Below are 22,823 nucleotides of genomic sequence, written 5' to 3'. Positions count from 1 at the left end.
CAGCACATTCTAACTCACCTAAGCTCGGAGAAAAGGCAGAAAGTGTCTCTCTACCTGTCCTACCAGCAAACCCAACAAGACCATGCTCTGCAGCTTCCTTCTGCTTCCCGAGGCTGTTCTCAGCTCACGTGGGACCTGGGGACTCTGCTCCCAGCGCCCAGGCAGTTTATACCATATCCTCTGATGTCCTGTCTCATCTCTTCTCAATACATTCTGTGAACTTGCTGGGAAATGTGCATGCATTCATGATCCAAAGAAAATCTACCTTTAACATATTTTCACAAATAAAAAATTCTTCTAGAAGCTTAAGTTTTTCTAGCTGCGCTTGAATTTTGCTAAGGTTCTTTAAGAAAGAGAGGATTATTTTCCCTTCCAAAGTATTAATACAGTCACACCAGCTAAAGCATAGTGGGGCTACAGATACCCCTTGGTACAAGGCAGCCAGGGTTGGAACCTTGGCTCTGCCATGCTAGCCCTGACCTTGGGCCTCCAGCTAGACTAGACTTCTGTCTTGCCCCACAATTCCAGTCTTGCTGCCCAGAAAAAGAAGAGTAATCCAACTGCTGGCTCACTCAAGCATAGACCCAATCACTTATTCCATCACATATCATCTTCCTTAATTACTCATTCATAATGATTCACTCATTCACTATATTTATTTCCTCCAGCGTGCACTTATTCATTCACTCAAAATTAGACACATTCATTCATTCATTGGTTCATCTGCTCATTAATTTCTTCACTTATTTACTCATCTACTCATTCATTCATTTACTAACTTCTTTGTTTCTTCATTTGCTCCTCATTAACTCACTCGTTTGCTCACCCTTTCATCCACTTTTCCCTTCACGCACTCACTGCCTCTTTCCATGCGGTCACTCCCTTGGGCCCTCACTTGCCTCTGACACTTACTACTCCCTATTTCCCAGCACAGCACCCTTCCAGGAAGGCCAGCCTCCATCACGGTGGGGTCAACCAGTCCTCACTCCCAGAACATTCCCTTCCCTTTGCCATCCAGCTTGCTGAACTGCGTAGGCATGTGTCCTGGTGTGCAGAGGCTATGCTTGCCATTCAGGAACAGATGTTCTTGGAATGACTGTTTTGACTTTCACCCTCTAATGCCAGAAAATTCTCCAAACTCCTCCAGCATGCAGGAAGGCATCCATCCGCTCAGCATGGGCAGGGCCTGCAGCGCCCAGGGTTCAGAGTCTAGGACACGGGAGATTGCTGGTAGTCACTGACACAGGGAACTTGGAGAGCCTCCCTGCTCTAGGGATCTGTGATCTGGGGTCCAGGGACCAGCTGGAGAGGGAGACGGGCCCGGAGAGCAGTGGACTTTGTGAGGCGGGCTAAGGTGCATGAAAAGGAGTGGACTGTCTTAGGATTATGGACTCACGATCGGTCTGAGTTCGGGTTACTGTGATGACAGGTGACATAGTCAATGGACAATGCAGAGGTTTATTGGCGGCAAGGCCAATGAGTAGTTATTAGCAATGTCATGGCAGAAGATCAAACTTACAATTTGTTGAACTAGCTTCCCAGTGCCAGGGGCTTCCCATCCTTTATGCTAGCATCCCTTAGTAATCCAGCTTCCTATATAATAGGAATAGAATCTCCTGAGTTTTCACTGGTCACATGACCTCACAGCCAAAGACTAGATTTCCCAGATCCCCTTGCAGCGAGGCATGACTGGCTAACCCCTGGCCAATAGGTGTGAGCAGAGGCGCTACATGCAACTTCTTGGCTGTGTCCTTAGGAGGAAACTGGCTGCCCTCCACTCCTTACTTCACTTCCTGCCAGCTAAAGCATGGGCCTCTCCAGTGAGCCATCTCTGCCTTTGGAATTGAGGTCACATCCTGGTGCACAGTAGAATCACAAGACAGAGACGCCTCAGTCCCCGCAGAACTGCGTGAAGCAGAACTTGTCTATGTCCCCAGCTGAGATTTTACATGCAAGAGAAACAAGCATCTGTTATGCTTTGGACAATGTTGTTTTGATCTCCATTAAAGCAGCCAAGCTAATATTTACTAAGACGAGAGAAATCTCCTGCATTGTGTTTCCTTATGGAGAAACTTCCTTTAGAGGAACACTCTTGGCTTCTCCGGCTCCCTCACTTAATCCTCTCTGTTGTGGTTGAACAGCTTCCCCTCAAAATTCATGTCTGCTGGGAACCTCAGAATATGATCTTGTTTGGAACTGCAATCTTTGCAGATATAATTAAGGTAAAGATCTAATGAGCTCATGTGGGATCAGGGAAGACGCTGCATCCAATGAGAGAATGTCCTTAGCAAAGATGGAAAAGGACCCAGAGACGCAGAGGAGAACAGCAGGTGACGATGGAGGCAGAGACTGGAATGATGCACGTATAAACCAAGGGACACAGGAAGCTATGAGAGAGGCCGGGGTTCTCCCTCAGAGCTTTCAGGAAGGACTGACCGACCCCGCTGACACCTGCTTTCAGAACTTCAGCCTCTAGAACTGTGAGAGAATACACTTCTGTTGTTCTGTCTCCAAGTTTGTGGCAATTTGTTGCAGCAGACCCAGGAAACTAACACAGGCTCTGAGAGGAGGGATGGCTGTTGGATGGGTGGGTTTGGCAGACAGAACTGGATCTGCATTCCCTGGCAGCCCCATGCCCCCAAAATGGCCCCTAGAAAGCCAACCTCTCTTCTCCTGCAGGGAATGCAGAGGGCTGTCTCTGATTCTAGAATGCAGGGCTTAGCACACCTCTCTGTCTACAGATCTGCAGCTGTTCTGCTTCCCATCCTCGGTGCAGTGCAGTCCTCAAGATCATGGCCTCTGAAGCCAGGTTACCAGGACCCAGTCCTACTTTCCCATCAATTAGTTGTGTGGTTTCAGGTAAATTAACTAAAATTCCATTGGCATCTTCATCCATAAAAAGGGGATGATGATAGTACCTACCTCACGGAACTGTTGAGAGGACTAACTTAGCTATATCACGACGTGCTCACAACACAGACCAACAAACACTAAGTGCTGACTCAGTGTTAGCATTTAACTAGTGATGATCAGCTATGTTATTATCTGACTCTGCTATGTCTCAGTTAATTTTTAACTTAAACCGGGAATGTAGGTATTATTTTCTGACTCCCCTCAACCTCAACCTTTACTGTATTGAATCTTCATTAACCTCCTTCTGCAGACAAGGAAACCAAATCTGAGAGAGATAAAATGGTAGCCCACAGTCACCTTCTGTGTCCTTCTTCTCCATCCACCCTGGCAGCTCAGACACCCCTGTGGTCTGGTTGTTTGGGTCCTAGGCTCCGGTTAGGAGGCCCTGGAAGGTCCCTTTCCTGGACCCAAGGTAACAGGGCTGGAGCCTGGTAGGACCTCCTTGGGCCAGCAGTCCTGATCGGCTGCTCAGTGTGCTGAGCTACGCAGCATGGGGCCACGTGAGGATCCCGCAGACCGTGTCCACACAAGACTAGACTGCTCTTCAGCCCTGTGCGGCCATCTCTGTGGCGAGAGCTGTGCTCCAGGGAAAGCAAGTTGCCTCTGCAGACGTGTCCCTCCATCTGGGGCTCCCAGACCCATCCTGGGTAAGAGGAGCAGATTTAGTCTCAAGAACCAGCCGGTTTACCACATGCTGAATGAAGCCCTGTCACTGGGAGGATGGAAGTCCTTGGGCCCAAGTGTACAGATGGTGGGGAGGAAAAGTCTCAAAGGGACAAGGGGAAGGGAACTAGCTGAGGATCTATTGTCTGCCAGGCGCCGTCCGAGGTGCTTCATGTTTGATGTTACATCTGATCCTCACAACAATCCTCTGCCATAAACCCATTGTAAGAGATGTGGAAACTGAGGCTCAAAGACCTGAAATCACTTATCTAAGCTATGTAGCCAGGAAACATTGGAGGTACCCAGGTTTGCCTTAATTTTTTTCTTTGACAACACAGGAGAATCGGACATGCCTTCTTCACTCTGAGCAGGGAGTCTTTCGGGGTCTGACCTGACCCAGAGGGGCCTGGAGCCCCGGAGCAGGTTCCCCTGGGTCATGCTCCATGCACACGGCAGCCATGCATCTCCAGCATCAGTGGTGCTGCTGCGTTTGGATGGCCCGTTACACTCCGTGGAGGACTTATACCTTGATTCTCTCCTGTGAGGTGATGCAGGTCAAGACAAGCTCCACCTGTGATCTCACTGAAAGATTCCAGATCAGGCCTGAGCAGCTAGAGTGTGCTCTGCTTGCTAACAGACTTTCATCAGCAAATTCAGCCACCCTTCCTGATGTCTGCTGTGTGTTGCCAGGCATGATGCTAGGGGGAGGGTCTCCAGAGAGGAATCAAAAAGCCCCTGCCCTTGAGAGTTTATGAGCAAGAGGGAATGAGAAGCCTGGTAGCATAAGAATGACGAAGGGGATGGGTGCTAGCACTTACTAAGCATTTACTATTGGCTGTTCTGAATGACTGATGCTTATCATCTCATTTAACCTTCACAAAACCCTATTATTTTATTCAAGAGGAAACTGAGGCATGGAGAGATTGGAATTACTAGAAAGAGGCAGACAGGAATGCAAACTCAGACAATGAACTCAATTTTATATGCAGGCAGTAACTAATTTGCCCAGGATGCGTGGAGAAGTCAGTTCCATCTTCACAGAGGAGTTAATACCAGAGTAGGGTTTTGCAGGATGCACAGGAGTTTGCCAGGCAGAAACTAGGTGAGTGTGGATCAGGAAGTTTTAGAAGTAAAGAGCGAAAAGCACACTCAGTGGTGGAGAGGTTCAAAACAGAGTGGTGTGCGGAAGGAATCCCAGGTAGTTCAGTATGTCTAGAACACAAAATCAAGGAACAGGAATGCAGGAGGGGATACAATTTCAGAAATGAGGTTGCAGAAGGAAAAGGGACCAGCTCTTGGAGAATCATGAATGTGAGGCATAGAAGCTAAGATTCTCCACCCCACTATTAATCAAACATGGGGTTTATTCATTTCATGCAGTGAAGTTTGGGGGAAAGTATTCCAGGCTGACATAGCAGTCTAACAGTGTCATCAAGGTCCCAGGTTCCTTTTCCCTTACAGTTCTGTCATCCTTAACATTTTCCTCCAGTTGCAAGATAGTGGCTACACCCCCAAGCAGTCTATCTGTGTTCAAGGCAGGAAGAAGCAGAAAGGGTAAAAAGCAAAAGTCTGATCTTTGTGATAGGAGCTCAAACTCCGTTCATTTTGTGTCCACTGGGGACCCACTGAAGAGTCCAAGGCAGGGCAAGAGATGATAACGATGCTGGTTAACGCGTACTGAGCACTAACCACCCCACGGAATGTTCTACATTATACACGTCACCTTACACACGTCTCCACAGCTAATCCTCAAAGCAACCTCAAGACACACAGGTTCGTGTCCATCCATGCTCAAGCTGAGTCATGGCCAACTCTTTGTGACCCGATGGACTGTGGCCCGCCAGGCTCCTCTGTCCATGGGGATTCTCCAGGCAAGAATACCGGAGTGGGTTGCCATTTCCTTCTCCAGAGGACGTTCCTGACCCAGGGATCCAACCTGTTGTCTCCTGTGTCTCCTGCATGGCAGGTATATCCTTCATCTGCTGAGCCATCAGAGAAGGAAGATGCAGGTACGTCCCCATTTAAAAATGAGGTAATGCAGAGAGGTTAAGAAAATCACCTACTGCTGCCCAGGCAGAAAAGGCAGAAACTGAGTGGTCTGGCTTTGAGTCTTGCTCTTAATCACCACGTTCTCCTGCATTTTAGAAAGTGTACTACGTGCGAGTGTGGAGGCAGCGAGTCCAGTGCAGAGGCTGAACTCTCCAGGTGGACAGAATGGGACCCTTGCAAGGATGGTGGCATGGGTGAAGAATGGGGGCTGGCAGGAGGGGAAGGAGAGGACCTTACGACTGTCTGACTCTCTCCTCCCTAAACCAGGCTCCTCTGTGTCCGCAGGGCCCGCAGGAGCACGGAGGCCAGGGGCACCAGTGCTGGGCAGCCACAAGGACTCTGCAAAAAGAGTCACAGCGTGGCGGCAGGCAGAGCCTGCCACAGGCCTGACTTTCACGCTGACACCCACATCACTGTTGTCGTTCGTGTGCAGACTCTCACCCCAGACAGTGCCAAGGCCCAGAAAAGCAGGAAGCGGTGTGCAGAGGTGGGGCCACAGTTAGATCACTGTCTTGTGCCTGGCAGATGGGAGCAGGGTGATGCTGATGTCTGCAGCTGATGGGTGCCCACGTGGAGGGGGCAGGACGATGACTCAGGGGCTCAAAAAGCCCTGGGCTCCCGTCCCAGCTGGATCTTCAGTTAGTGGTGACTTCAAGCCGCCTCTCCAGCACGCATCTCCCCTGCCCTCACTGAGCTGCCAGGATGCAGACGTGAATCCCACCACCCTGACATCAGGGAGTTCCCAGTCTCCACAGCTCTGGTGCCAGTGATCAGTGCTGAGATATGGGGAAGCATAGAGGTCATAGTGGGGATCCAGGGTGGTGAGCAGATGCTAAACCAGGCTGGGAGGTCCAGGTGGGCTTCCTGGAGGAAGTAACTACCAACCTGCATTCCATAAGATAAGAGTTGGCCAAGCAAAGAGGAAGGGAGGGTATTCCGTTAAATAAGAACCAAATGGGCTAAGGCGAATGGACAGAAAGCAAGGCACACAGAGGAGTCTTCAGGAGGAACCAAGCCTCTTCTATTTCACATCACACTTGCGGTTCCTGGCATCCCAGTGGCTGGTACACACAATACCAGCTGCGGAAAGCAGGCCTCCTAGCGCTTGCGGCAGCTTGATCACAAAACTGTCACAGGTCTTCCCCTCCTCGTATTCTTGCCCCTTAGCACTGTGACTGCAGTTATCAAGAGGCGAAGACTATTTCCCCCTCTGTTAAATCTGGGCTGACAGTGTAACTTGCTTTGGCCAATAGGATGAGGCAAGTTGGTGACACATGAGTTCGGAACTCACATCTTCCTGCTCTCCTGGCGTTGTGCTCAGCTGCCCGCTTACTTTATTGGATGACAAGAGGCATATGGCCCAGTGATCTTACCCCCACCCCTCCATGGCCCCAGATGACAGTCAGTCCTGGGCCCCTCCACCAGCTGACCCAGAGTGACCAAGTCACACCTTTTTGCCTGGGACTTTCCTAGTTTTAAATGAAATGGTCCATATCCAAGAATGCTTTCAGTCCCAGGCAAACAGGGACGGCTAATCATCCTAGATGACTCATTTGAAAAGACCCTGATGCTGGGAAAGATTGAGGGCAGGAGGAGAAGGGGACGACAGAGGATGAGATGGGTTGGATGGCTTCACTGACTCGATGGACATGGGTTTGGGTGGACTCCGGGAGTTGGTGATAGACAGGGAGGCCTGGTGTGCTGCGGTTCATGGGGTCGCAAAGAGCTGGACACGACTGAGAAACTGAACTGAACTGAACTGAGTCATCCTAAGCTGACCTTAGATGCATGAACAAGCCCAGTCAAGTTTCACGCAGATCAGCAGAGCTGCCTGTGACCCACAGACGAGGGCGCAATCATAAATGCTGCGGTTTTAAAGCACCAAGTCTCTGGTTTTTAAAGTGCCAAGTCTGTTACACAGTGATGGATAACAGATAAGCTGGTTCACTGGGGGTGAGGCTCAGGTTCTCAGCTTCCGTAGCAGTTGGGAACCAATTAAGCTTCTCTCCAGGAGTGTGGCACCGAGTGGGTCATGACAGGGAAGACACTGACACTCAGAGAGGTTACGTCACCTGCTCAGGATCACAGAGCCGGTGGGTACTGGCAATGGGACGCAGCCCCAGGCCTCTGGCCTTGCCCTTCCGCCACGCTTTCTCTATGTAATCAGCACCTTTGTGCTGCAGTAACCGGAGGCCCCCCGGAGACTGTTAATTTAACAAATCTCTGGTCATGCTCCGGCTCTTGTGATGGTTTTCTTTACTAGATCCAGTGTCAGACCACGTTATACGCTCTCTCCCACATGAAGGATGATGGGACTCACACTTAACCGCAAGCCACAGCCAGTCCGACCATGGTCAGATGCCAGGGCAAAGGCAACGCTGTCAGGCAGCAGAAGACATGTGTTCAGAATGTCCTGACATGCAGCTGGAAAGCCACACCGGCTTTTTATCACACACACGAGGAGCTGGGGGACACTGATTGTAGTTTTAATTCTCACACATACCTGCTGCATGACCTTGGGCAAGTCTCTGCCCTTCTCTGGGAGACTGGGTACCAATTGATCATTTGAAACTGGTACTGTAAATTGAGGGCAGAACATGGGGTGGGCACCTTTGAACCCAGGACCAAGTACAACGCATTACAGCTGCTCAAAGAATGCTCACCAATCACATGTCATAGCAGGATGTCTTCTTTTCTGCTGATAGAGCAAGAAAGCCATCTTGCAGAGGGCAGGGGGCCCTGACATTAATTTGGAAAAAATGTAAGTTTCTTCCCCGTTATTCCAAGGAAGAATGAGAATGAGACAGGACTTTGTTTCCTGGGTCTGGGGTTTGCCCCTAAATAGAACTGGCTGGCTTTGAGGCATGGCAACCCTCTCCAGTATTCCTGCCTGTAGAATCCCCACAGGCAGAGGAGCCTGGTGTGCTGCAGTCCATGGGGTCTCAGAGTCGGACACGACTGAGCGACTAAGTACGCACACATTGCACTCCCATGAGTACTTCATGTTCACTTCTAAACACCTCTGGGATGGTGGGACTTTGGCAGTGTTAGGAGGAGAACGCTGCTAAGGGACCTAGTGGTCTCAGAAGTCTAGTGGGAAACATCAGAGGCAAAATTTAGCACCAAGAAGACCCCTCTCCTTCCAAGGGTCATACAGGCTTGGTTGAAAGCTGGGCAAATGAGACTTTGCTACACTGGGAGACCTATGGGCCAGTACCTATTCATAAGGTATAATGGTACTAACGACAGCAGTGGATTGAACAAAACAGAGCTTTTCAATACCTGCATGGTATTACTGGTTGAATTGGGTCCCTTCAAATTCAGATGCTGAAGTCCTGACCCTCAGGGCATCAGAACGTGACCTTATTTGGAAATAGGCTCACTGCAGATATAGTCAAGATGAGGTTATATCAGAGTAGCTTGTGTTAGCCAGTCATGTCCAGCTCTTTGCAACCCCATGGATTGTAGCCTGCCAGGTTCCTCTGTCCATGGGATTTGCCAGGCACGAATACTGGAGTGGGTTGCCATTCCGTTCTTTAGGGGATCTTCCCAATCCAGGGATCGAACCCGGGTCTCGTGCACTGCAGGTGAATTTTTTACCATCTGAACTACCAGGAAGTCCTGATCAGAGCAGGGTAGGCTCCAAATCCAATATGACTTATGTTTTTATAAAAAGGAGAAATTTGGAGGCAGACACTCACACAGGAAGAATGCTATGTGAAGATAAAGGCAGGGACTGGAAAGATGCTTCTACAAGGCAAAGAAGACCAAGGATGCCAGCAAACCACCAGAAGCTGGGGGAGAGGCAAGCAGATTCTCCTTCACAGCCCCCTGGTCACTCCTTGCTCTCTGACTTCAAGCCTCCAGACAATAACTTCCTGTAATTGAAGTCACCCAGTTTGTGGTACACGGTTATGGTAGACCCAGCAAACTAATCCAGGAAGCGCAGTGTGAGATCACAGGACGGGGTGGGGTGGCGGAGGTTGTAGAAGTGTCCTTGGTGCTAGGATAAGCTGGGAAGGCAAACGGGAGGGAACCATAAGAGAACATTCAGGACTTGCATCAGTCTGTGTGTGAAGGCTCAAGTCAGTTTAAGTTTGTCTCGAGAAATAAGGGCTGTGATGGAACTCTCCCTGGCTCCAAAGCATCACTTTTTCATATGACATTATGAAAATAAGTGGTGAGTTGGAAGGAATTACAAAGGTCAGAGAGACCCCCTGCTCTGTTTTACAGGTAAGGAGATGAAGACCTCAATGGTGGAGTATTTTTGTCAGCATCCACAAATGGATAGAGCGAGGACCAGAACCCAGGCATCCACAGCTGTCTTTCTCCAAATCTCGACATGCCGCATCCAGCCAACATACAGAGGCTGGCATTTGTGTGAAATGCAAAAGCCTCTGTGGGCACCACTGTATATTTAGACATTCTCAAGAAGGGAAGGCGGCTGCAACGTGGATATTTTCATTTTCACAAACCACTCTGGAAGCCAGGATGAGTGAGGACTGTTTTTTAAGACTGTCTCCCTTGAGGTGAACCTAGCCAAGGAAATGCTGTAGAGCAGGGAGCCACTGTTTAATACCTAACAAAGTTCTGATCTATGAAAGCATTAACCATTGGGTTTCCCTAAATGGAGAATCCCCACAGGGCTATGAAGTCTGGTGATTTAGAAATCACTGAAGACTGGGGGAGGGTTGGAGTGAGGAGGAGGAGGAGGAGGAGAGAGGAGTACAGGGGAATGGGGGTGGGGATGGGAATGGGGGGAGGACATTATGGGAATAGAGTCCCATTCTGGAGCTTCAAAGCACAGAAGGTGAATCAGACAGCACAAGAATATAATCTAAAATAATCATGCAAGTTAATGAGCAGAGAAGATTCAGTTTTGGGACAAATCTTCATTAACATAGCTAATGTTGATTGATGCTTTACATTCATGTACTATTTTACACATTGCAAAGCACTCTTCCAACAATTCTCAACACGCTCAAAAATTCTAAGTTTAGGTGACCAGGTACTTTATCATCCAAAGCGTGCCGCCTTTGAGGTTGAAAGGAAGCATTCTGAACAATTAAGGTGGGTCAGCAGGTGTAAACCAGAACTGTCCCAGGTGAACAGGGATGTATGGTCAGTCCATGACAAGCCTCCAAAAGAGACTGAGTACCCCAGGGACATCATCATTCATTCATTCACCCCAAACCTGCCCTTCTCTGTCTACTTTACCTCTGTCTATTCAGTGGCTCAAATAAAAACCCAGATCCCCCACAATTCTTCTCCCTTCATCCCTTGTCTTCCTTCTCCACCCCACCCCCTGCCCCAACTCTAATCCATCAGCAAATCCTGATAACCCCAACTACAAGTTATCCCCCACTTGTTCTCCTGTGTCTTTCTCCTCTGACATCACCCTGATCTTAGCACCATCATTTCTCATGTGGACAGCAGAAAAAGCTTTCTAATCCATCTCCCTACTTCCACACATGTTGTTTTCACAATCCATTATCCGAAAGGCAACAAGAGCAATTTTTCAAAAATGTAAATCTGATATGTTTCTCCTTTTCTCAGAATCTTCTAGCAGCTCTCTACTGTGAAAGTGAAAGGTGCTCAGTTGTGTCTGACTCTTTGCAATCCCATGGACTATACAGTCCATGGAATTTTCCAGACCAGAATACTGGAGTGGGTTGCCTTTCCCTTCTCCAGGGGATCTTCCTAAACCAGGGATTGAACCCAGGTCTCCCGCATTGCAGGCAGATTCTTTACCAGCTGAGCCGCCAGAGAAGCCCAAGAATACTGGAGCGGGTAGCCTATCCCTTCTCCAGTGGATCTTCCTGACCCAGAAATAGAACTGGGGTCTCCTGCACTGCAGGCAGATTCTTTACCAACTGAGCTATTATAGAATAAAAAAGCTAAACTCCTTATCTTGACTCTATGTCATTGTTCAATAAGTATGTGATAAATAAACAAACACACAGTCAAGAAGTATTTGCTGAGTATCTTCTATGTACAGTTAGCCCTCAACTGGCAGGTTTCAAACCTGTTAGTGGATAAAAAATTTGGGGGGGGGGATTCCAGAAAGTTCCCCCAAACAAGACTTGAATTTGCTGTACTGACAACTATTTACATAGCGTTTACACTGTACTTACAACTACTTACATAACATTGTTGTGTGTGTGTGTGTGTGTGAGTGTGAGTCGCTCATTCATGTCCAACTCTTTGTGAGCCCATGGACTGTAGCCCACCTGGGTCCTCTGTGCATGGAATTCTCCAGGCAAGAATACTGGAGTGGGTTGCCATTTCCTTCTCCAGGGGATCTTCTTGACCCAGGGATTGAACCCAGGTCTCCCACACTGCAGGCAGATTCTTCACTGACTAAGCCACTAGGGACTATTGTTTACCATTGGCTCAGTGGTAAAGAATCCACTGCTAATGCAGGAGACAGAGGTTCAACCCCTGTGTAGGGAAGATCCCCTGGAGAAGGAAACAGCAACCCACTCCAGTATTCTTGCCTGGGAAATCCCATGGACAAAGGAGCCTGGCAGGTTATAGTCCATAGGGTCCCAAAAGAGTAGGACATGACTTAGCGACTAAACAACAACATAACATTTCCATTGTATTAGGTATTATAAGTACTGGAGATGATTTAAAGTATAGAGGAGGATGCGGTAGGTTATACTGCAAAGACTACACCATTTTAGATTAGGAACTTGTGTATCCTGAAATTCTGGAATCCACAATGGGGAGGTGGTCTTGGAACTGACCTCCCCGCCCCCCGACCCCCGGCAGACATTGAGGGATAGCTGTGCTAGACTCATGCAAGGCACACCTTATAGCTTCTGTGTGACCCATGTCACTGTCGGGAAGGAAACATCACTCTAATTCTGAATATTTCTTTTCCCATGAAGGAGCCTCCTAGCCCCTCTCTGCCCCTCCACTCACAGGGAGTGGAATGAGTCACACTGGTGGTAAAAGCTGAGGCAGAAGGAACTGGGCAAGCTCAGCTGAGTGCCAGTCTTCCTCCTCTTGGCAGCTTGCAATGCTCTTTGTGAACCCTCCAGGGGTCTGGCTCTTCCTCTGCCCCCACCCAGGACTGCCCGTGACCAGGTGGGTCAGTCTGCCTAATCCTGGATCCAATTATCAAGTCAATTTGGCTCTCATACCAAGCCAAGTAATTCATTACCAGTAATGAACATGATATTTTGGCTTCCATCTGCCACCCTCTGTTTATTTCTCAATTTGTTCAGAGCTCAGATGGAAAGAGGGGTGCTATTTACTGGCTCCCCCTCAAAGACCTTGAGTATCCTGTGAGAAATCGGAGAAACTGACTGCATAAAGCCTGGTACGGAGCCCCTGGCAACCCAAGGGCGTTACAATCTGGGACTGGAGAAATAAAAGCTGTAATCGTGCTGTCGCCGGCTGAGCAAGGATCATGCGGGGCTCATGGTGAAAACTGAAGTACAAATTTAGTACCAGCATTTAGCCCAGAAAAACATCTTCAGGAATGAATCACAAAGGGACTATCGTCATTTGTGCAAAGAGGCAGAGGGTTATATGGGAAAAGGTGGCTAGAGATTCTAGTTTGTGTTTATGAAAACAGATGGCCTTTATGAAATAGAGAAAGCCCAAACAAAAGCATCATTTAATTTCAGGAGTCAAGAGATTTTTCTATTGACATCTCATTGAAAACCCATCTTTTAGGCTTTTTAACCCCCTGGAGAATTCATAAATAGCACTTCTTGAAATAAAAGCAAAACAGTTTTCATAAGGATGTAAGTTACATAAGATTATCTTGCTTCCTCCCCCGCTCCCACCTCAACCTCCCTGTGTCTGTTCTTTGCCCAGATGCTACTGAAAACCTTCAGAAACTGCGCTGAGAGAGGCTTACAGAGGTGCCAAATGTGAAACCCAGTTCACGATGCTCCCAGGGGAGGGACTTCCTGACTCATACATTCTTATGTGTTGGATACTTCCAGAGCAGGCAAAAGACAGGGTTAGAATTTTGATTTCATTTCCTTACCAGCTCCCACCCCCCGCCCGCCCATTTTTCTGCGGCACAATCTGGCATGCAGAACTTCCCCAACCAGAGATGGAACTCACGCCCCCTGCAGCGGAAGTGTGCAGTCTTAACCACTGGACCGCCAGGGAAGTCCCTCATTTCCTCACCATCTTTAATTTCTTTTTCCTCAATCAAGGCTTCCCTCAGTCTTCAGAGCCTGATTTGAAATAAAAGCTTGATGGCCCTGCTTCTGTCCATGGCTCTCCCGGTCAGATGTTTCAATGTGCCTGTCCAGAGCCTTCCTGCCCTTTTCCAGCCTGTGTGACGCCCTGGGAGGCCCCTCTTTTACCTGCATCGGCGGCTGCCAGCTGGGTTCAACCAACGGGAGCCCTGGCAGGAGGCAGAGGTTGGGAAGTGAGTGAGGTTGGGGTATTTATTCTCCTGGCAAGCTGGCTGCAGGGCTGTGGGCTGGCAGTGGCTGTGTTCCTGTGGGGGCGGGCACAATTCTTTGGGGCAACCCTTTGCTAGAGCTGCTAGACAGCTACAGCTGTCTCCAGGTCCCAGGGCCGGCTCCCTCCCTCCACCCATCAGGCTATGCCAGGCCACAGCTCCCAGCTGTTGCTAACCCCAGGGGGCTTCACCACCCATTGTGGTTGCCCCCAATCCTGCCATATATAAGAACAGCCCCTTCCTCACACCCCTCCCTTAATTATCCCTTAAAACAAATGCCATTGTTTCTTTCCAGGACCCCAACTGATAACACAACAGCTCTATGTCAGTATCTACGTGGTCTTTGACTCCAAGGCAAACCTCTATTTCTTGCTTCCCTTCCTCATCAAACTGCTTGAACAAATGCCCCAGAAGGTTTGAGCTCAGAAGGGCTTCCTAGACTGTCCAACCGGCTGTTACCTATGACTTGATTTTTAGAGGTCAGTTTCTCAAAATACAGCAAAAACCTGTGAACATGTTGAATTCCAATAACCCAGAAATTCTAACAGTTCTAAAAACTACCCCAAGGAATCCTTGGATTTATATAAAGATGTTTCCAAGAGTGATATTAAAAGTACATAATGATATGAGCATCCCTTAATGGAAACACAGCAGACTGGATTACTGTATCGGTGCCAACTGGCTGAATATTGGCACTGGGCACTCACTGCATAGTGAACACAGAACAGAAGAAAAGCAGGAAACAACCTGAATGTCTAACAGCAGGAGAAATGTAAATACGCTCTGGTATTCTGTAGGATAAAATACTACACAGCCTTTCAAAATGATTCTGAACATGAATATTCAATGATGTCTGTGCTGTGCTGTGCTCAGTCACTCAGTTGTGTCTGACTTTGTGACCCCATAACTGTAACCCACCAGGTTCCTCTGTCCATGGGGATTCTCCAGGCAAGAATACCAGAGTGGACTGCCACGCCCTCCTCCAGGGGATCTTCCCAACCCAAGAACTGAACCTAGGTCTCCCGCATTGCAGGCAGATTCTTGACCAACTGAGCCACCAAGGAAGCCCAAGAATACTTGAGTGGGTAGTCTATGCCTTCGCCACAGGATCTTCTCAACCCAGGAATAGACCGCGATCTCCTGCACTGCAAGCAGATAGTGGATTCTTTACCAGCTGAGCTACCTGGGAAGCCCATATATTATACACATTGTTAAATGAAAAAAGCAGATCACAAAATTTAATATAGAGTGTGGTTCTATTTTTAGAAATTAACAAAAGATGATGTGTGTCTCTGTGTGTGTGCTTACACAGCAGAAATAGCAACAGTCTTTATTCTGATGCGGTTCAGTTCAGTTCCGTTGCTCAGTCATGTCCAACTCTTTGCGACCTCATGAACTGCAGCGTGTCAGGCCTCCCTGTCCATCACCAACTCCCGGAGTTCACTCAGACTCACGTCCATCGAGTCGGTGATGCCATCCAGCCATCTCATCCTCTGTCATCCCCTTCTCCTCCTGCCCCCAATCCCTTCCAGCATCAGAGTCTTTTCCAATGAGTCAGTTCTTCTCATGAGGTGGCCAAAGTACTGGAGTTTCAGCTTTAGCATCAGTCCTTCCAATGAACACCCAGGACTGGTCTCCTTTAGAATGAACTGGTTAGATCTCCTTGCAGTCCAAGGGACTCTCAAGAGTCTTCTCCAACATCACAGTTCAAAAGCATCAATTCTTCGGTGCTCAGCTTTCTTCACAGTCCAACTCTCACATCCGTACATGACCACTGGAAAAACCATAGCCTTGACTAGACAGACCTTTGTTGGCAAAGCAATGTCTCTGCTTTTGAATATGCTATCTAGGTTGGTCATAACTTGCCTTCCAAGGAGTAAGCGTCCTTTAATCTCATGGCTGCAGTCACCATCTGCAGTGATTTTATGTGATAGGATAACCTAATTTTTTCTTCTCTTCCATTTGCTCATCTGTAGTTTCTAAATTTTCGAGAATAGATAATTTTTAAATAAGAAAATATGACACTGAATTTTTTTAAATTCACCCACCCAGTTTTATAGACGAGCCTAAAATATTGGTTAGGAGTCTCTGATTCTAAACAGTTTACTGGATGCACTGCCCATAGGACTGATCATTTAACTGATGGCTTCTGGTCTCCCTAGAAGTGCTCGACATTTCAGCACAGCAAGATGCAGACTCCTAGGCAGTCTTACACACCACCACCTCCAGCTCTGCGCATCGGCCACTGACTCTCTGCCAAGAGAACGACGAGCCCCAAGCCGAGACTGTTGCCTGAATTCTTGGCAGCCATTCTCCAACATTCTCTCTCCTGAACACTTAATATATTCCTAGCAGATTGACTGCATGTTATTAATAACTATATAGTCTGTCAATCAACACATCTTCTGAGAGAAAGTTTCCAAGTCAGTCATGTTAAAAACCCAATTAAAAAAAAAAAAACGATTTAAAAGACATTCTTTCTCAACAGTACTTTTAATTATTTGACACCTAATTATTTACTTCTTCATTTTTATTCTGCCTCCTTCTCCAAGACTCAAGGAAGCTAATTAGCCAAGATGAAGCTGCACGCGCATTCACGTATACGTGCAGACAAGTTTCTATACACGCATGTAGATGTGGGGTTTAGTATACAGTATAAATAGTGGAAGGGGCTTCCCTGGTAGCTCAGTGGTAAAGAATCCACCTGCAACGCAGGAGATATGGATTTGACTCCCGGGTCAAGAAGATCCCCTGGAGGAGGAAATAGCAACCCACTCCAGCATTCTGGCTTGGAAAATTTCATGGGCAGAGAAGACTGGCAGGTTACAGTCCCTGGGATCACAAAAGAGTCGGACATGGCTTAGTGACTAAACAACAACAGCAAAATAGAGTATATAGTACACATTTAGTAGTAATGGTATAGTATTAGTACACAAAATACAATCACTTCCATTTTATTCATCCAAGAAGGGAAGGCATGGGCTAAAGGAAGCTGCTAGCATCCTTCTCTCAGATTAGAAATATAAGTGGGAGTTTGCTGGTTCCTTGCTTGAGAAGTTCACTGTGTCATTATCTTCCACCCTGACCCTGCTACTGAATTCTCTGCTCTGGGTCTCAGCCATATGCTGCTCACCCCCACACCCATGCCAGGCTCATCTTCATGATAAGCAGACATAATCATGCCACCTCCATGCCCTCAGATGGCCATCCACAGCCTAGAATGGTTGCTTTTAATTAATTGCTTAAATACCTTTTTTTTACCAGTGGGAATTTCCCCCATAAAATGGAATTTATATTGGTGCTCAGTATACAGACAGATACAAGAAGAATTGCTCTAATTAAAATAAGAGTGAGGGGTTGCAGCCCCCTTGGGCTTCCATGGTTTTCAGATCTACCGCATCCACTGTCCTACACATAATTGCCTTAGTGCTAAGCTCTAGTGGATATTAGACCATTTTTCTTTTCGTTTTTTTTTTTCCATCCTCAAGTCCTTTGTGACGCTTCAGTGAGCACCTATTGGTATTGTTTCAGGTTTAGAGCATTGAATGAACAAGGCTTCAATGTGCTGGAATATAATGTGGAAGTCAGACAACAAATATATGACATATTACATGATGGTAAATGTTATGAAGAGAAATAGAGGGGAATAAGAGGGGGAGAGACTGGTGGCAGTGGTCTGCTTCATCCAGTGAGGTCAGGAAAGGCCTTCATGAATAGATGACATTGAGCAGACACCTGCGGGAAGCGAGGCAGCAAGCTCTGCAGTAGCTGGGGGCATTACATGTCCAGCAAGGGCCAGGGGGCTGTGGCTGAAAAGTGCCTGGTGTGTTAGCAGCACAGCAAGGAGACTGGCATGGCTGCACTGGGAGGAGCCAGGGAGAGAGTGAGATGAGGTCAGGGCATCAGGGTGAGATGCTGCTGTGACAGGTGTGGAGAGCCCTGCCGGACACTGTAAGACTCTGACTTTTCCTCTGAGATGGGGACTCTGGAAGGTTTTGAGCACAAGAATGATGAGAACAGATGGGAGGGGAGCAAAGAGAAAGCAGGAAGTCCATGTAGGATGCTACTGCGAGAATCCAGGTGAGAAATGACCAGGTGAGGGTGTGAGGGTGATGGGAAGTGGCTCGATTCTTTATTTGCTCTTAAAGGTGAAGCTGACAGTACTTGCTGATGGATTGGATGTGTGATGTGGCACATGAAAGGAAAAGAAGAGACAATAAATCTCTCAGGAAATTAGCCTGAGCAAAGCAAGGAATGGAGTTGAGTTGCCATGGGAAGAACAGGTTGGTGATGGGGAGGGAGAAAACCTGGGAACAGGCTTGGGTGTGTTGGGTTTGAAAAGCACTATTACCCATTTGGGTGGATGTGTGCATTAGGAGTTCAGGACAGAGCTCCAAGGTGCAGATAAAAATCTGGGAGCCATCTACATTTAAATCCCTTTCACCTGTTTATTTAACTTCTATGCAGAGTACATTGTGAGAAATGCTGGGCTGGAAGAAGCACAAGCTGGAATCAAGATTGCCGGGAGAAATATCCATAACCTCAGATATGCAGATGAGAAGGAAATGGCAACCCACTCCAGTGTTCTTGCTTGGAGAATCCCAGGGATGGGGGAGCCTGGTGGCTGTTGTCTATGGGGTCACACAGAGTCGGACACGACTGAAGCGACTTAGCAGCATGCAGATGACACCACCCTTATGGCAGAAAGTGAAGAGGAACTAAAAAGCCTCTTGATGAAAGTGAAAGAGGAGAGTGAAAAAATTGGCTTAAAGCTCAACATTCAGAAAACGAAGATCATGGCATCTGGTCCCATCACTTCATGGGAAATAGATGGGGAAACAGTGGAAACAGTGGCAGACTTTATTTTTCGGGGCTCCAAAATCATTGCAGATGGTGACTGCTGCCAGGAAATTAAAAGACTCTTACTCCTTGGAAGGAAAGTTATGACCAACCTAGATAGCATATTCAAAAGCAGAGACAAAACTTTGCCAACAAAGGTCTATCTAGTCAAGGCTATGGTTTTTCCAGTGGTCATGTATGGATGTGAGAGTTGGACTGTGAAGAAAGCTGAGCACCGAAGAATTGATGCTTTTGAACTGTGGTGTTGGAGAAGGCTCTTGAGAGTCCCTTGGACTGCAAGGAGATCCAACCAGTCCATTCTGAAGGAGATCAGCCCTGGGATTTCTTTGGAAGGAATGATGCTAAAGCTGAAACTCCAGTACTTTGGCCACCTCATGCGAAGAGTTGACTCACTGGAAAAGAGTCTGACGCTGGGAGGGATTGGGGGCAGGAGGAGAAGGGGACGACAGAGGATGAGATGGCTGGATGGCATCACTGACTCGATGGATGAGAGTCTGAGTGAACTCTGGGAGTTGGTGATGGACAAGGAGGCCTGGCGTGCTGCAATTCATGGGGTCTCAAAGAGTCGGACATGACTGAGTGACTGACCTGAACTGAACTGAACTGAAACCCTAAGAGTGGATAAAATCTCCAAGGAAGCAGAGAGTAGAATGAGAAAAGGCCCCTGGACTGGGCCCTGGGGCCTCCCAGCATTTAGAGGTTTGAGATTCAGTGCAAGGAATAAAAGAGGCAGAAGAAGCAGTAGCTGGTGAGGTGAGACAGACCAGGAGAGTCCGGAGTCCCTAAGAACACGTGAAGGAAAAACTCAAGAAGGAGGGTCATCATCTGAGTCAAATGGTCAAGTCATGGGAGGACCTTGCAATGACCACTGGTTTTAGCAACACGGAGATCCCTGGGGACCTTGACAGGGGCAATGCTGGATGGGAGGAGGAGAGAAACTCCCGAGTGGATTCCTCAAGGGCAGACAGCACCTCTCAGTCATTTCTGCCTCCCCATGGCCCTCTCCCACTCAGCACAGCACCTGGCATGCGGAGGGCAAGGCAAGGATCTAGTGATGGACAAGCCACTTCCTTCATGAAGTCACTAATCTTTTGTATGTCCCTGTTCATGACCCTTAATTCTCACAGAAAAGACCTTGTCCTTTCACATGTGTGTGTATCTGGACCAGGTGAAGGGGTTAGAAGTAGCTGAGAAAGAAAATCAAACAGAAAAATCCCTCTCCTTTGCAAAGGCTCAGTTAGGGCTGCTCTTGTTTACCCGAGACTCCACACCATGCCCACATAATTAGGTCAGAAAAAGGAAGCCAGTGCCTGTGCTCACTTATGTCTGAGAAAATGTTTAATTTTAATAATAACAATGATGATGATCAGAATAAGATAGACTTTGTACATTTTAGAAGAAGCTATCGGAGAAGACAATGGCACTCCACTCCAGTGCTCTTGCCTGGAAAATCTCATGGATGGAGGAGCCTGGTGGGCTGCCATCTATGGGGTCACACAGAGTCGGACACGACTGAGCGACTTCACTTTTACTCTCATGCATTGGAGAAGGAAATGGCAACCCACTCCAGTGTTCTTGCCTGGAGAATCCCAGGGATGAGGGAGCCTGGTGGGCTGCCGTCTATGGGGTCGCACAGAGTCGGACATGACTGAAGTGACTTAGCAGCAGCAGCATCATATGCATCACCTAAAATTTTCCTCTTTACCAATTATCTCACAACATTTGCAAGTGCTTCTGGTTTGGGCAGTCCTTTAACCAGCAGGACAAATTATCTTAGAAAGAGGCCTGCAAGCTGTGGCCAACACCTGTTTTTGTAAATAAAGTTTTATTAGAACGCAGTCACGCCCATGTGTTAGCATATTGTCTGTGGCCGTTTTGGGGCTACACAGCAGAGTTGAGTAGTTGCATCAGAGAATATGCAAAGATGAAAATCTTTACTATCTAGCCCTTTACAGAAAAAGTTGGCCAATCTCTGTCTTAAACAAGCTAAACCAGAGGTTCCCAAAACAAAGTGCTCAAGACCACCCATCCCATTGGGATTTGGGAAGAAAATATCTGAACATCTCTCTTTCTCTTTTCAATTTTACAAAAAGAAACATTGAAGTTTCTTAATGTTTAGTACATAGATTGAGAGCAAATCATGGATATAATTTATAAACAAAGATGAAAATGCTGATAATGTATAGTCAAAAACCATTTATTATTAGGGACAGACAATGAACTTATCTGAAGATCAAGCAGGGGATACAAGAGAGGGCTTGACATACAGTAAGCACTCAAAGGGGCTTTCTTTCCTGGTGGCTTAGACAGTAAAGAATCTACCTGTAATGCAGGAGACCTGGGTTCAATCCCTGGGTAGGGAAGATCCCCTGGAGAAGGGAATGGCAATCCACTCCAGTATTTTTGCCTGAAGAATTCCATGGACAGAGCAGCCTGATGGGCTACAGTCCACGGGGTCACAAAGAGTCAGACATGACTGAACAACTAACATACACATACACACAACTAACACACATACACACAAGCACTCAAAATGATTTGGAGTTAACATTCACTACATGTCTAGCCTGTTTTAAGTGCAGTGTTAAGGGCTTCATATGCATTGTCTCACTTAATTCATACAACCTTCTGATGAATTCAGTATTACAACACTATCCCATTTTACAGATATAGAAACGGAGGCTTAGAGAGATTAAGGGTCTCCCCCATGGGCAAACAGTGAGAAAACAGTAGCTTTGGGAGTTGAATCAGGATCTCTGACACCAAAGGCTAAGGTCTGAGTTTGTGGATTGCCATGCAATTCAATGGTGCCATCTTGTATAAACATATTTAGGTACAGACTGATCATTAACCAAGGGAACATGCAAAGGGAAAACAGTGATTTTGCTTTTCAAGCTTCATTACCATGGTTCTAAAAATGCATCTATGGAACCAAAGAGAAGGGGGGATGGATGACCAGAACTTCCCTGTATTGTTGACTGTATCCTATACTTAAACATGCCTGAGTGTGGAGCTACCATAATAGGAATGTGGCCACAGGGGAGGTAATCAAAGCCTGAAATCAGACATGGGTCTTCTCACAGGGGCCTCATGGTACATAAAAACTATCTATCCTAAAGACTGAAGAAGCACTGTGGTGCAGTGTCTAGAACACTAGTGAAGTAACCAGGCAGAACTAGATGTTGCTTGATATGGACTCGCAGTGTTGCCTTGGCTAGGGCCTTTAATCTCTCTAAGCATCAGGTTTCCTGTTTGCTGACTGAGAATAGCAATGCATGCTACACAGGGAAGGCCAGCAGGAGCACTTAACAAATGGTGGTCATGGTGCTTCGTCATGGCTATGCTTCGCTTTGTTTCTGTTTCCGGCAATTTGTATTGTCCTAATATTTTTGTAACAATGCAGTTAAAAATAAATAGGACTAATAGAAAATCTGAATACGCTTATATCTATTAAAGAAATTGAATTAATACTTAACAACTTTCTAAATCAGAAAGCTCCAGACCCAGATGGGGTCACTGGTAAATTCTACCAAACATTTAAGGAAGAAATTATACCAGTTCTCTACAATCTTTTCCAGACGACAGAAGCAGAAGGAATACTTTCTAATTCATTCTATGAGGCTGCTGCTGCTAAGTCGCTGTAGTCGTGTCCGACTCTGTGCGACCCCATAGACGGCAGCCCACCAGGCTCCCCGTCCCTGGGATTCTCCAGGCAAGAGCACTGGAGTGGGTTGCCATTTCCTTCTCCAATGCATGAAAGTGAAAAGTAAAAGTGAAGTTGCTCAGTCGTGCCCAACTCTTCGCGACCCCATGGACTGCAGCCTACCAGGCTCCTCCATCCATGGGATTTTCCAGGCAAGAGTACTGGAGTGGGTTGCCATTGCCTTCTCTCTATGAGGCTAGA

The 22,823-nt window shown here is 47.3% G+C and overlaps 1 protein-coding gene across 9 annotated transcripts in view; it reads right to left on the bottom strand.

The window, feature by feature from the left end:
* TENM4 (teneurin transmembrane protein 4) overlaps positions 1-22,823 on the bottom strand; it is a 1,425,092-nt gene that overhangs the window by 520,135 nt on the left and 882,134 nt on the right. The window contains exon 1 of one of the 9 annotated variants that reach the window (XM_045165963.1): positions 1,520-1,592. The exons of 7 other annotated variants lie outside the window; for them this stretch is intronic. In XM_045165963.1, the coding sequence (XP_045021898.1) occupies positions 1,520-1,559 (40 nt within the window). In that variant the 5' untranslated portion in view covers positions 1,560-1,592. Of the gene's footprint in view, positions 1-1,519; positions 1,593-22,823 lie in introns of those variants that run through there. One more of the 9 variants, XM_044944047.2, reaches the window with a different exon arrangement.

Source organism: Bubalus bubalis, chromosome 5 (genome assembly GCF_019923935.1).
Source record: "Bubalus bubalis isolate 160015118507 breed Murrah chromosome 5, NDDB_SH_1, whole genome shotgun sequence".
Lineage (NCBI taxonomy): Eukaryota > Metazoa > Chordata > Mammalia > Artiodactyla > Bovidae > Bubalus > Bubalus bubalis.
Note: the sequence above shows the minus strand (reverse complement) of the source record. Positions and strands in the feature narration are given on the sequence as shown.